Source organism: Nyctibius grandis, chromosome 6 (assembly GCF_013368605.1).
Source record: "Nyctibius grandis isolate bNycGra1 chromosome 6, bNycGra1.pri, whole genome shotgun sequence".
Classification (NCBI taxonomy): domain Eukaryota; kingdom Metazoa; phylum Chordata; class Aves; order Nyctibiiformes; family Nyctibiidae; genus Nyctibius; species Nyctibius grandis.
The window spans coordinates 50,146,813-50,160,979 of NC_090663.1; the positions used below are offsets into that span (position 1 = coordinate 50,146,813).

General features: G+C 35.3%; 1 protein-coding gene across 1 annotated transcript in view; it reads right to left on the reverse strand.

Annotated features, from left to right (window-relative positions):
• GLRB (glycine receptor beta) overlaps positions 1–13,934 on the reverse strand; it is a 47,657-nt gene extending 33,723 nt beyond the window's left edge. Inside the window, exons 1-3 of the mRNA XM_068403497.1 lie at positions 13,813–13,934; positions 3,042–3,148; positions 390–457 (exon numbers count right to left, since the gene is read on the reverse strand). Of these exons, the coding sequence (XP_068259598.1) occupies positions 390–457; positions 3,042–3,148; positions 13,813–13,934 (297 nt within the window). The remainder of the gene's footprint in view (positions 1–389; positions 458–3,041; positions 3,149–13,812) is intronic.
• Positions 13,935–14,167: the final 233 nt, after the last annotated feature.

The window sequence follows — 14,167 nt, forward strand, 5'->3', positions numbered from 1 at the left end:
TTTTCTCTCATATACAGTCCTAGTATTTTCTTTAGTAATACACCAATCAACCTATATATTAACTGTCAGGAAGATTACTTAATTACCCTGAACTTAATAGCTTATGGAAATAAGTGTAATTCTTGCATCTTAGAAACCACGGATTTCCTTTCACGTACATCAGATTCTAAAAGCTATGACAATGTGTGGACAAATATGCAGTGAAACAGGGTAATAGGTTTATGACATAAAGCACAGTGAGTCTGCCACTAACCCCATTAACCCAGTTCTCAGTGCCTACAATCATCAACAATTATTTCTACTTTATAGTTCGTAATCCTCAGCCTGAAATTTAATTTAATAATAAGAAAATTTCCATGTATCCTACGTTAATTTCATTTCAGTCTTACCATAGTTGTCTCTTGAATTGACCCAAAGCTGTTAATAAAGATGTTGACTGCTACATCGACTGGAATTCCTTTAAAAAACAAAAAAGATTTCTAGTGAACTGCACAATCCAGTAAAGGTACATTATCCTTCATTTAAAGTTCCTTTATACTGGTATCACAATGTGAAATGTTTTTTTACAGGGTCATACAACTTTATCTTTTCAAGTTAGTATACACACAGTTTTCAAAAGCTGTGGTTTAATATATTTATTTCCATTGAAAGCCAATAGAAATCACAAAAACTCTTTTCAACCTAATGATAAGAAAGCAGAAAAAAAATTCCTTAGTCCAGAGTGCTAAGCTTAAAGCATTTCACAGATCATAAATATGAATGATTTTCAAATTCCATGATTTTCTTTTATCACAGAATGCACAATCCAGTATTACTTTTGCACACAGTGTAATTGTAATGTATAGAGGTGATTCCCATTTCTAGTGGCGGACACTTTTAACTGTCAAGGTCATAATGATGATCTATCATTCCAAATTACCTGTTTATGATTTACGTTGACACATCTATTTACATTGTAAGAAGATACTTTGTGCAAATCAAGTACATAACTGTAAAGTATAAATACAGGCAGATAAAAATTGTTGCATGCAGCTTTCACAGCTACCTAGCCTTGGTGCAAGAGAAAGCTGCTCCATTTTCCAATGGTTATCAATTTGCCAAGAAAAATTTCTAGAAGATGGACTGGATTTTTTTTCCTTTTTTCCACAGCCAGGATTCCTGTAGTTGAAGAGGGATGGTGTGACAGCTGCTACATCTGCCCTCTGTCACCCTGCGGGAACTGATTGGCAGTCATCTAATCTGGTGTTAACAGGGAGTTATCGCGAAGCAGGGAGAAGTGGCCTGATGGTTGTGAGAACTAATTATGGTCCACTGGTTTTATTTAGCACCTATATGTTGAGAGTGTCAGTATGTACACTAGATGCATGTATCTGATCTTCTTTAGAGTGTTACAAATATTTAATTCAGTGGAATTCTTCCTATTTTCGGCAGTAAGAGATATAACAATATATAAAGACTATTTTGACAAAGTAAGCAAATACAAAGTAATGTATGCCCATCTAATAGTTTGCTTGTCTGCATATAATATTTCAGTGTACATTTAATACATAAATTCAAACTTGTTCTCTTGGTTCACCAGAAAATCACTACGATAAAATTTCACTTTTTTCAGTTAAACCAGTTTGTCGGGATTTTTAAAAAATCAGACCAGTTAAACGAGCTGCTTTGGTTTATGCAATAAGCATAATATTTTGTTTAGCCCCTGACACATGTGACAGAGCACCCACCACACCACTAGTAGCCAAGAGCATCCTATTTCTTCCAGATTTGAACAGGAAGTGCCGTCCAAGAAAATCACTCATATATGAGGAATGTTTGACATGGGCAAACAACTTGCCAGAAAACATTCGTTTTTTCCACCTCCCTGTGAGTTAACGTTGCGTGTCCTCCCTTTTTCTTCCATCCTGATTCTTACCAAACTGCCAGCAGGGTTATCAAAAATACAAAGAAAACTGCAATATGCCTTGTGATTTATCATGCTGAAGAACAGGTAGAACAGAGGCTGGACATTTATTCTTTGTGACAAGGCTCAGTGCTGAAAACATATAAATAAGATTCTACCGAGAATGAGAAAAAAAGCAGGTCACTTGCTGAGAACTGAGTATAATACATTTATAAAACTTACTTAAACAGAACATCTGAAAATGTTCTCTTCAAAAGCATGATAAAGATTATAGATTTCCAAATTTATCATACTATTGAAATGCATGTTGAAGTATCTCTTAATGTACATATAATCAAATATAAGTTTTAAAAAGAAAGAACTGACTTATGTCAACTGCAGTGTCTGTAATGTAATAAAATTGTCTATGTGTTTTTCCAGCAGGGAAATAATCTAATTCCTAGAAAGTGTAATTTACAGCTGCATGATTCGTTAGAGGTTTTGCAGAGAATATGTATTCCAATCTTTTCCGCATATGTAAGGAAATCACATTTGCCTATATGGAAGACTACTACATTTGACTACCAGGCAGATGTTTTAAAGTCAGAGAATGTATTTAAATTCATTACCTAGTTGAAATCCCAAAGTGTGTAAGCTGTGTTACTAACATATCTTTAAAGGGTTTAATAACTGTATGGTTTCCAAATAGTGATACTGCGGATCCCAAGTTTTATAAAGTCATCTTAAAGGATCTCTATAGAGAATTTTGGTGTTTTAAAATACTGTAAAGCGGAGATACTACTAAAGACTAAGTAAAATGTAGGGATAAAAAGACATTTAAAAAACTTATTCTATAAAATCTAATTCTACTTAAAAAAACTCTTATAAAGTAATAATAATAATAATGGTAATAATAATTATAAAACATCACATACTATTATGATCATGAAATCCTAACATACATATTATCTTACAGCTCAAAAAGGTAAGTATCTTCTGTGGTTTCACACTATCTAGGGAAATTTCCATTTGAGAAAAAAAAACAACCCACAACAGAAATTTAGGTTGTGCATATTATCTCTATATAAATTTCCTATGTGTGAAAAGACCAGAAGTTAAATTCCAAGGATTAAAAAAAAGGTTGAAATATCTGACGAACCTTTGAAATTAGGCCTTATCCTGGGATCATAACTGAGCAATAGCCTATTCAATATATTGCTGGTAGAATTAACTGGCACTCTTGCAAGGTCTTCAGCTGATTGTTGGCTGTAAGAAAAAGTGCATCAGTTACTATTAAGACAGAAATAACTGTGTGCTTAAACTTAAGTCATTTTAAAGTTACGCCATAAATGTCATTTCACAAGCAAATTATGTTCAGTACTTTTAGGTTCCATAGTCTATAGTCTTTCTTTCTTTGTGATGTTTCAGCATTTTTCAAAAAACTATAACAAAAGTCAAAGCTCTCCTATATACTCTTAACTGCAGACTTGAGAAAATAAATAAACCACAATTCACTAATTGTTCCCTTCCCTCTTAACACAAATATCCAGAGGTACATCATTTCTTCCTTGGTAGAAAGCAGCCACCTGAACTATTTTTAGTGACTGTCAGATTAGAAGCAAAAGTAAACTGACAGGCACTTCGTAGGTGCCAAACCACACAGAGGCTTTTGGCAGTCCCCTGCTCTCGTGTGCCAGCACCAGCTATTCCACCTAGACGGAGCCATTGCATAACCTCCTTGTCAAGTGCTAATAAAAGCTTTGTTATGGAAAACGAGGCCTTGGACTCTCCTCTGGTTTTGCAGGGGGAATTTAAACATCTCCATTTACCTTGCTGTTATTGTGTTGGGTGTTAAATTAAAACCATCGCTAAAATTAAAAAGAACCTCTGACAGGTAAATGTAGCTACAAGAGTAACATGAAATTGAGTGTAGTAAAAAGCAACAAGGGTGCATCAGTCCCCACCCCATGTACTTTATGCACCTAGCAGGCTGATAATGTAATGTAAATTCATTTATATGTTGTCTGTAGAACCTGTCCAGTGATGTTTTCCAATTTTGAATCCTGTCTTGTAATCACTTTTCCATCCATTTTATAACAACTACTCTGCTGACTTTCTGTCATTATAATTTACTAACCAAGATGCCATGTAAAAATAAGACAAACACCCTACAGAGGCATAAGTCATATGCATCAACCCTATTACCTCTAGCAAACAAATGTATGAACATATTTTTAAAAATGATCCAGTTTATTTCCTAAATGTTTTCCATAATCAGTATCAGCTGTCGTTGCCTCCTTTACCCTGCTTAATTTCTTTTTTTCATTATTCTTCTCCATGTCAATGTCAGCTTGACAGACCTATGGTTTATTCTTTATAACATCTCAGTTCACTGCTAGTTTTCTTCTCACCCTTTAGTTTCCTTCATGTCGTCTGAGACTTCTGCATTATTCAAACACTTATTCAAGAAAATATTAACTCTCCAAAAGGCTTTCGGTCAGTTTTAAAAAAAAAAAGTTGTATGAATGTATCAGACCTCCTGATTTTAAGATGTCCAGTTATAGTAGCTCCTGTTCAGCATCTTCCTTAATGACTTCTGGGAAATTAATTAATTAATAAATAACTGTCACCACTGCATGATACCACTATTTGATTGAAAACTGGAGATGAGACCAGATCCTAGCCCTTGCAGAGCTTTTATGAATAAACCCACCTTTAAAATCAACTGTTTTAACTCAAACCATAAGGGAAACAATAGGAGCAACCGAACAAGATCTGCTGACTTGGTAGCACTTACTATGCTTTCACAATGAGATTTAATCTCCTCAGTTAACATTTAACAGCTAAAATGTTTATAAATAAAACTATGCAGGAGTTTCCTATTATTAAAAACATGTTAACCATTTATGATACCAGAACTGCATTTTATTCTATCGTAGTCCCCTTGATACACTTTGAGCATTTTATCCTTCAGAAACAAAACAATCAGATTTCTGTTTTCCCTGTTGTATTCAGGATATTTCTGAAACCTAAAGCTGCATATCTGTTTAACTATTTGCTTCTATTTGTTTGACGTTATACATGAGAGAGAAAAGTACACCAACTCAGCTAAAACAGCAAATAACCACCCAATTCTCCTTGAAATTTCAGACTGCTCACCAGTTGCTAGCAGGATTAGTATGAATTCTGAAGGCTACCCAAAGATGTAGCTACCAAAAAGTGTGTATCCATAAGTATAGCTTAAACTATAACATACAGGATGAGAAAAAATTGTGGAGCAGCTTTAGGTGGCTGCAGTACATAATTCCCCACTCATCTCTTACAAATGCACTAAAACTGCTGCCACATTTAACAACCACAGAGGTGAACTACTTGTTCTATCAGCACTCATCCAGAGAATAAATGGTCCACTAATAAAACAAGGAATTTTTTACTTTGAGTAACATACGTTAACTTCCACTAGTATGTCCTTATTCTGCGTACAACAAACCTCTGCTAATTTACTATTAGAGCAATTAAATAGCAATAGGTCTTCTAACTCCTTTGAATAATTGATAAACTCACTGTCAAACAATTCTCCCAGGGTTGTGTTTATGGCTTTGTACATTTGATTTGGATCTGGATCATTATGCAAAAGAACTAATTTATTTCTGTCATTTTGAGATTTGTGTTCAGTTTTCAGTGATGACCTTTACCAATGAACAGGTTGCTACAGAAATATCATAAACCAGCTTTGTATGCTTTTTTTTTTCAGTTACCACTAATTGGACAATAGGAAAACATAAAGTTAAATGTTAAGATGTTTTTCCATTTTGTAGCAGGAACAAGACAGAAAAGAATGTTCATTTAACTATTTAAAAGGCAAGCAAACACTCTGTACACTGTGTTCCATCTGATACGAAAAGGTTCACGGCATTGCTTCCTTGCAAGTTGCACATCTTAACATCTAAAACATCTACATCAGATGCCTACAGAAATTAGAAATCTATAAAAGGAGGGTCTCCCTAACACAAGCAATAGGATTTCTTTCTAAATCATATACACCCAGTATTAATGAAATATTAAAACCACACAACAACTAATGAACAAACTTAGATCTTATTTTTTTTTAAATTTCTGCCATGGATTATACAAAGAAGTTCATTAAATAGTGATGATGGTAATCTGAACCACACAGGATAACATGGACACATAAATTAAATGCAGATGCTCATAAAATGCAATGAGGAAAAGAGGAAAAAAGTCTGAGAAATTAAATGAGTGAGCATCAAACAGCAAAAGAACGCCAAATACAGCTGACAGGTTTATTTGTCTCTTCAAGTAAGAGGAGTAAGGTGGTAGTTTTGTGAGATCTGAGTTGCACTGCAGAAGCATGTTAATATAAATATCTGTTCAGGCTGTTTGTTCAAAGGTCAACCATGAATTAAGCAAAGGAGATGTACTGCGCTGGGAAGACAGTGATGGGATGAAGAACGGGGGGCAGCACTGCTTTCTAGTAAAGAACATCACAATCACATCTTCTGTAAGCTGTTGGGTAGTGTTTGGAAATTATAGAAGTGCAATGCGCACACATTTGTCCTCATTTATGTAAGAACCAAGTGAAATACAACAGCATTGGCTGTTTTGAATGGGGAGAAGCAACAGAGAGTCAGTAATCACTATTTTTTAAAGGTGACTTTGAACTAAGTGGTTGGAACAGCTACTGGAAAAAAAGCTCTGCTGAGTATCAGTTATATTTTCACCGTGGCCTTTTACAGCATGCTGTCATTGAACTACAGTCACTGAATAGCACTCATGTGACTAAACATGGTCACAAGGACTGGTTTTCCTTCAGAGAGCCTTGCTGATCAAAATGCCTAAATTTCACCTGCAAATCAATAAATCATATGTGTAGCTTTTCATGAGTTAAGAGGTTATGCCACTGTCAGAGTGACTGATGAGCAGAATGACTTAACGAAACAGTGAATGGGATGGGTTAGGCACTTGGAGAAACAGGCTGGGACTATTCGTGCCACTAAGATACTTACCTAAAGCCACTACCACCCCTGCTTAATTGGCCATTCTGGAATGAATTAATGGTGGCCAAATGTGTAGACTACATGACAGAAAAAGAATTTGACCTGAGATTTCTCTTCCTAAAAGAAGCAGTATTTCAATTTGCTAAAGGTTATCTTTTCCCATATAACAACACTTGTACCAATTGAGAAGTTACTACTTTTTCTTATTCAACCTACAGTTTTCACACTTGTGAAAAGCTGATAACTAGCCTAAGATTTCCCTTAGATTCCCACCAGTTGTGGCATGTGTTGTAATTTTAATACATTTATTTCAACTTGCGTTGAATGTATGTGGAGCTGCTGGAAAGCATTAGGAAATGGAAATGCAGCAGTATTCTTCACAGTAATTGATGAGTTCTAATCAAGATACGGTGAATACCAAAGGGTAAGGTAACAAAAGTCTCACAGTTGCTATAAAGGGAATTTAAAAGCAAGTAAGAGTAAAGCTAGAAATTGCCTTAACAAGAATTTTTCCTAAATAAAAATTCTGGGAAAAAAAAAAAACACCACAAAAAACTCAAACCCAAAGTATGTTTTCTCTTTTTCTGAAACAAAAGAGAAGACAAACAGTATTCTTAAAAGTAGTCTCACTTCTACAAAGTGTCCTCAAAAGCCAGAAAGAAAACAAAGTACAGTTAGTCTTCCGGCATAATATCTCTGTGTGATATGACTGGCCTCTCTCTGGTCTTTAGGAGCTTACTTCTGGTATCACTGATGAATAAAAGCATGACTAAATAATGTATCTCACAGGATATGCAGTAAGGTGTCCATCTCCTCTTCCACTGCAGCTCTACACATTTTATCACTGTATTTGAAGAACATTATTAACATTTTCAATTGATGGCAATAGATAATTATTTTCATAATTCACTGAACAAAATCCAAAAGTTTAGATAAGCAGATATGCATGGCAAAAGGAAGTATATATTTCACTTGGTTTGAAATTTATATAGCTTCCTTAGTTTATGTTAAGCAAATGTGTCAGAAGACATATCTCTCTACAGGTTATCATGACATTTAGTCTCTCAAAGCTCACTGAAGTTACAAGGAGTCCTTATCACACGCATTGCTACAGGAAGATGACTGGAGAAAAGAATATAGACAATATTCTACACAAGTGGTAAGAAGAATCTTTGCTGTTGTATTAAATCACCTACTGCCCTGATCCCTAGTCTTAAGATCCCATTACGCTGAAGAATCTCCAATTTTGGAAGATAACATGAATATACTTTTTACTTATGTCATGATAATCAGGGAAAAAAAAAGACATGTCACAGAGACATATTCACATGCCATCTTAGAATACACTGCAGTCCAGGTAGCATGCTTATTCTACTGTTGGTGTTTGCTTAGAGTGCATAGCTTGGATAATCTAGCATTAAGCTTTGGCTTTGCATAGTTCTAGATTACTGTCTGACAGATAAAAATATATATTCCAACTCACACTGTTCAGTGATCTCCAGCAAAATTTCCCGTATAATGCTGGAACAACAGATTTTAGTACAGTTTATCTAATCTCTGTGATGGAAACTGACATTTCAGTCATATAACAGAGCAGTGTGTATCTGAGACTGATAAAAAGAGTTTTGGGAAACACAGTATCTGTCATCTCACCCTTTATTGTAAGTACTATTTCCTTGGTATAAACTATCAGTGTTCTGATTTGCAGGCATTTGATTTTCTGAGCGCAATAACTCAAAGCATAAAAACGGGTTAATACAAATCAACAAGATACTATATAATTCTTCTAAGTGATCTCTATGATCTCTAGTATGCTTAATAGCTACATTTTCAAATTGTACTGGGTGACATCTCTATTACTAGGAAGAATAATTACAATGCCTCCAATGCAAAGTGATATCACTCAAATTACTTTAAAACTATGGAACTCGGAATAACTGTTTATGCGTCCTCACAAACGCAGTTAACACCTAAACACATAAAATTTGATATGTAACTTCAGTACCTAAATTTGGAGGTAATGCAGTGTGATGAACAAAGAGAAAGTGGAATTTGAAGCCCAGATTGGGCACCCCAAATTGTGAACCCTGAATTGTGGGAGTGAAATAACTCATCTTTCATCTCCTATTGTAGATAGACCAAAGAGCATCATCTCCTAATGTGGGCATATAAGCAACCTTCCTGAAGTTGGGTTCAGGAAGTAAACAAAATTTAGTCCTATGGTTTTCCTTACACTTACGTTTAGGGGGTGTAATTTCACCTGCAGACCCAAGTATTTTCTCAGTCTGGACGTAGTATATAAAATACAAAATCTGTAACTTTACCGCATGACTGTAGTGTCTCATCACTACAGTGTTCAGAATAGAGTAAATGCTGCTCACTAAGAGGGAGAATTAATGAACGAGAACCAGCCTACCATGCTTAATTACTGTTTTACAAGAGAACTTAGGTTTTACTTATACAGCTTTATCTTTTACTCCCCAGCACATTTATCCACTCTGAAAACAAATTCCCAAACCTCCTGGAACGTGGCCCTAGCTGTCCGGATCACCGCTTTCCATGAGAGCTACATGCTACAGAATAGTTAAACCATTGACCAACTGCTGTTACTATGGGGCAAAAGAATTTTTATAGGAACCAGACCTGGGCTGTGTAATGTATTTATCTTCAGAATGACTGTGTAACTGCCTCCACAACCAAATTCAGGCTTTTCTTTTAACTTCATTCCATCTTCTCCCACAAACTGTATCAACCCTCCCATCATACCTACAAATGAAAATGTTCACAAACTATCAACGGTGCCTTCTACAAGATGGGAATGAAGACACAGATGATTCTGCTTTCCAACCATTGACATTTTGGGGATGATCACATACTACAGACAGAGAGGCCACATATACACAAACGCTTGATTGATAGAATTAAAAAAAGTCCTTGTCCATGAGAAGGTGGAAAGGATGCAAGATACAAATACAATTTGAACTTCTACTTTAGTCTTCATGGGAAGAGCATGTCAGAAGCTGACAGCTAACCAACAGAAATTTTAGGACACACTTTCATACAACTCTATGTTTTAAACATACCAATGTTTTTTTTTCCCTAGTTCCACTGTCTTCTGTTGTTATTTTTTAAAAGAAGCTGTTTATTGAACCTTGGCATCTGTGACCTTTCTAAGCTTCTGCCCTGGCAGATGGCACAAGCCATGTTTTCTGGAGGGCTTAGAGGGCCATTTCACAGTTTCTGAAGTAGCTGATATGCTTTATTGAATACAAACCAAAATATGATTTGTACTTCAGCTTTGAGGGTAAAAAAAGTCTTTATAGATATCATACAGTATTTAGTTAATCATCTACATGGATATAAATCTCCATGTAGAAAAATGCATAAAGGTGAGGATGGATGCTATTTTAAAAGCACAGTCTTGATATCCAGACAAAAGAATGAAATTTAGTGATTGAGGTTATACTCTTAGCATTGCCGTGGCATTAGAGACGCTGTGGGATCTTCAGAAATGAACACTGTGCAAGCGAACAGCTGAGTCATACTAAAACTATAATTAACAGGGATAGTTGTGATTATGAGCACAATCATAACCGATTTTGTTAGCTGCTATTTGACACTCTCAATCTCTATGCCTTCTATAACACTGTCATAAGCAAAATTCCCTTTCCTTATAATTACATTTGTCTAGAGATCTTGCAAGTAGTTTTGAGGAGAAACTTTCTGGGCTACTAAGGATTGTGGGGATAATAGCAGCAGCTCACACATCATAAAATAAATGAAGTATTTATTATGACATAACAAAGGAAAAACATTTTTCATCAGTGCTCTCAGAAAAAGTCACAGCTAAGAGTCCAACATGTTTACCAGAAAGTTGTATTATGAGGAATTATGAAGAAGTTAATAAGAAGTAAGTAACAGAGGTAATACAGCTGATGGGTAGCCTACAATCAAGAGATCAAGTGACTAAATCCATCTGTAGCTATATTGAAATCATCTGTATTCAGTACAGTGAATTTCAAAATAAGCTTTGTAAACAGAAGACTCTAATCCACAAGATTCTTAATTTTTTTCTTGAAGAGGTGGACCTGTTTGGTTTTTTTTTAATTTAATATTTTCCATGGAGACAAAAGGCAAGAGTTTTGTCACACTAAAGCTTTATATTTTATTGCACTATGCATCTGTGGAAGCCAGCTTCTCAGATTTATGCTGCAAAACTCCCTATTATAGGACTTTAGGCCTAATATATCAATTTCTTTGTTAATCAACGAACATTCAGGAATCAGACACAAGTATAATTACCCTATGTTTCATTTGGAAAGCCTGAGGTAAGAAGGAAAATGATCTAAATGTAAGATGTGAAATCTCACATCTGTTCTGAGCAAGCATTAAACTAAAATAAGAACCAAGTGATTAAGCACCAGCTTCATGAAATCCCTTGATAAAAAAGCTGGGAAAAACAGTTTCAGAAATAAATGAAAATAAGATGGCCAATCAAGCCACTATCACACGATGCACTGTGAACAACAGCATTATGAACAATCACAAGAGGTTTTGCTCTAAGATACAAAATAGAATTTTCCTAATTGAAGGAAGTAAATATCTGTTCATGAGGCAATAATGAACTTTTTATGGGGTTTCTAATCAGCTTGTTTTCAGCTTATCCTTATAGTAGTTAATTTCATGCCAGAGGGGCACATTTGACGAAAGGCTTGTATTCTAGAGAGCCATAAAAGGAAAAGTTCAAGTATGCTCAGTTTTCATATAAACAAATTCATGCTAAAGTCCCAAACCAGTCTTATAACCATCTATTTCTTAATGTCAAACTCAGGAACTCAAGCAATAACATCAGATTCAGCATAAATCTTTCCTGGAAAATTATTTGCATACATTTGTATTTCATTATAAAGTCTGTAAAGAGAAGTCTGTTCCTTGTATAATTACTAGCATGGTTTTTTGTTGTCTTGAGGAGGTAAAATTTAGCTTTTCACATGTTGTAAGGAAACAAAAGGCAATAATTTGTTACAATTAAGCTTTAAATTTTATTGCACCAGTAACCAATGCAAATTAAAGGTAGATTAAGATTTTAACTTATAAATGTGTGTTTTCATTAGGAATTTGTAGTATTCAATTTTATAAGTGACACAAAATCCTATTTATTTTATTTAAAAAAGATACGATGCATTCTTCTAAAACATTTCTCTTGTGCTCTACTAGTAAATTTTTTATTCAACCTCCTTTGAGACTATTTTTGGTTATAGAGTCATTTAACTCCCACTCCACTGCATTGTGTTTTGGATTGCTTCTGAGGAAAGATTCCTTACTTTTTTTCTCCACAGGAAAAAAAATTATTAAGAGTAGGCAGCCTTTTTTATAATGCAGTGTCACCAAGTAAAGGAGTTTTGTGAAAGATTATAAAAAACATGCTGATGTTGAAAGCTTGCCATCAGTAGCCTGAGTTAAGAGAACATTAGATAATTTCTCAAGACAGAACTGACTTTCATTGCTCATTCACATCAGAGGTCTTCTAGACACCAGCCACAAAAACAGCAGTCCTGCAACCCCACTACTTCAAGTGGTTGTCTCTCAAGCTGTGAACTTCAGCCAAGTAAGATACAGACAACTTGTTCATTATTCAGAAAATCCGGTAGGGCTTAGTGCTATGGCAATTAATTCTAGCTAGCAATGCTGCACGTGATACATCAGACAAATACTGGATTCCACTAGTATTTTTGCAGAAAGCTTCAACTGGCTGGATTGTAAAAGCATCACTTCAAAAATTATAGTATTTATTCAATGCTTTTCAAGTATATTGCTGACAAATGACACCATATTTAATGGCTGTAATGTCAACTGGTATCAAAAAAGAACAGGGTACCAAGAAATACTGTGCTTAAGAGAAAAACAAAAAAAAATCTGCCAACTTATCAAGACAAAATGACATCAATATTTTGAACTTTAATTAAGACCAAGTCGAGAACAGGGGGAAAATGCTGGCTGCTTCGATGAGACCATGGAAGACCTGGATTCAGTTCCCAGCTGTGTATTCACTTTCTGAGGACTTCAGAGCTTACGCCTGTCCTGGGAACTACGACCTTTCTCTCCTCGCTACAAACCCTCATGGGGTCTTCTTCTTTTATGGTCAAAGAAGAAATGTGTTTTAAATTTGTCTACACAATTTTATCATTTCAGGCATAGTGCTTTACTACGCTTATTGGCAACTTACTATATTCCATCAATCTTTTTCTCAGATATTTACACAATAACACTAAAAAGATGAGCAAGGCTGGCCAAGAAAATGACAGAAGAGGCCCTCACAAATAAAACTTCTGTATTGTCCTATGGATCACAACCTAAAACTTGTTGATATTAGAAAGAGGGAGTATTTTTAACATCAAGTAATTGTAGGTGTCCAGAATACATTCTCCGTTCAGCTGGGCAATCAGATTTTAATTTCTATATTTTTACAGAGAGATTATTCCATAAGGCCATGCTTTATAGCAACAATCAATCCACCTCCATAAACGTTTCAGTATGACAGTTCTGCATCCTCCTTGCTTTTCTCGGTATACCTGTGCCACAGTGCTAGACAGGAGAGCACTATGGGACTACATTACTCTGTCCCCATAAATAGCAAGACACTGGGTTGGAACCCCCACACAGAAAGAAATTATTTACTATGGCCTAGATTTTTCCTTTCATTAAAACAGAGGACCTGCTGCAGAAGAAATGTACTCATTGACAGAACTTAGCTATGATGCTGGTCAAACCCTCTTCCTCCCATTCCCACCCCAAACCCCATTCTTTCAGCAGAAAGCATCAGCTTCTACTTCAATTGCCATGTAATTTCCACTGTTAAAAATATGGCAGGATTGCCATCATACAAAAGCATAAAAGAAACAAGGAACATACGATGGACATAGATATTGCTTCTTTTTCCCTTTTCCTTTCTTTGAAGACTTCTCTTTGGAACAGACTTCTTCAACCCATAAGGAGAACAAGAAGAAAAAGAAAACCACTAGTAAGAACTTCATCTTGAAGAATAAGCTTCAGAGAAACCTTCAGTCTGTGGCAAAAGAAAAGAAAGAGGTTTACGTTCGTAGGGCTAGATATGGCAAATGGGAACACATACCTATGAAAAGTAAACAAATGTGTTTGGTTTATTTTTTAAAAAAGATTGATCTTAGTTGCCTTGGGAAAGAGAGTCTGTTAAGATGTACCTCTGATATGGAACCAACGTAGGCAATTTTCTGAGACTCAAGTAGTT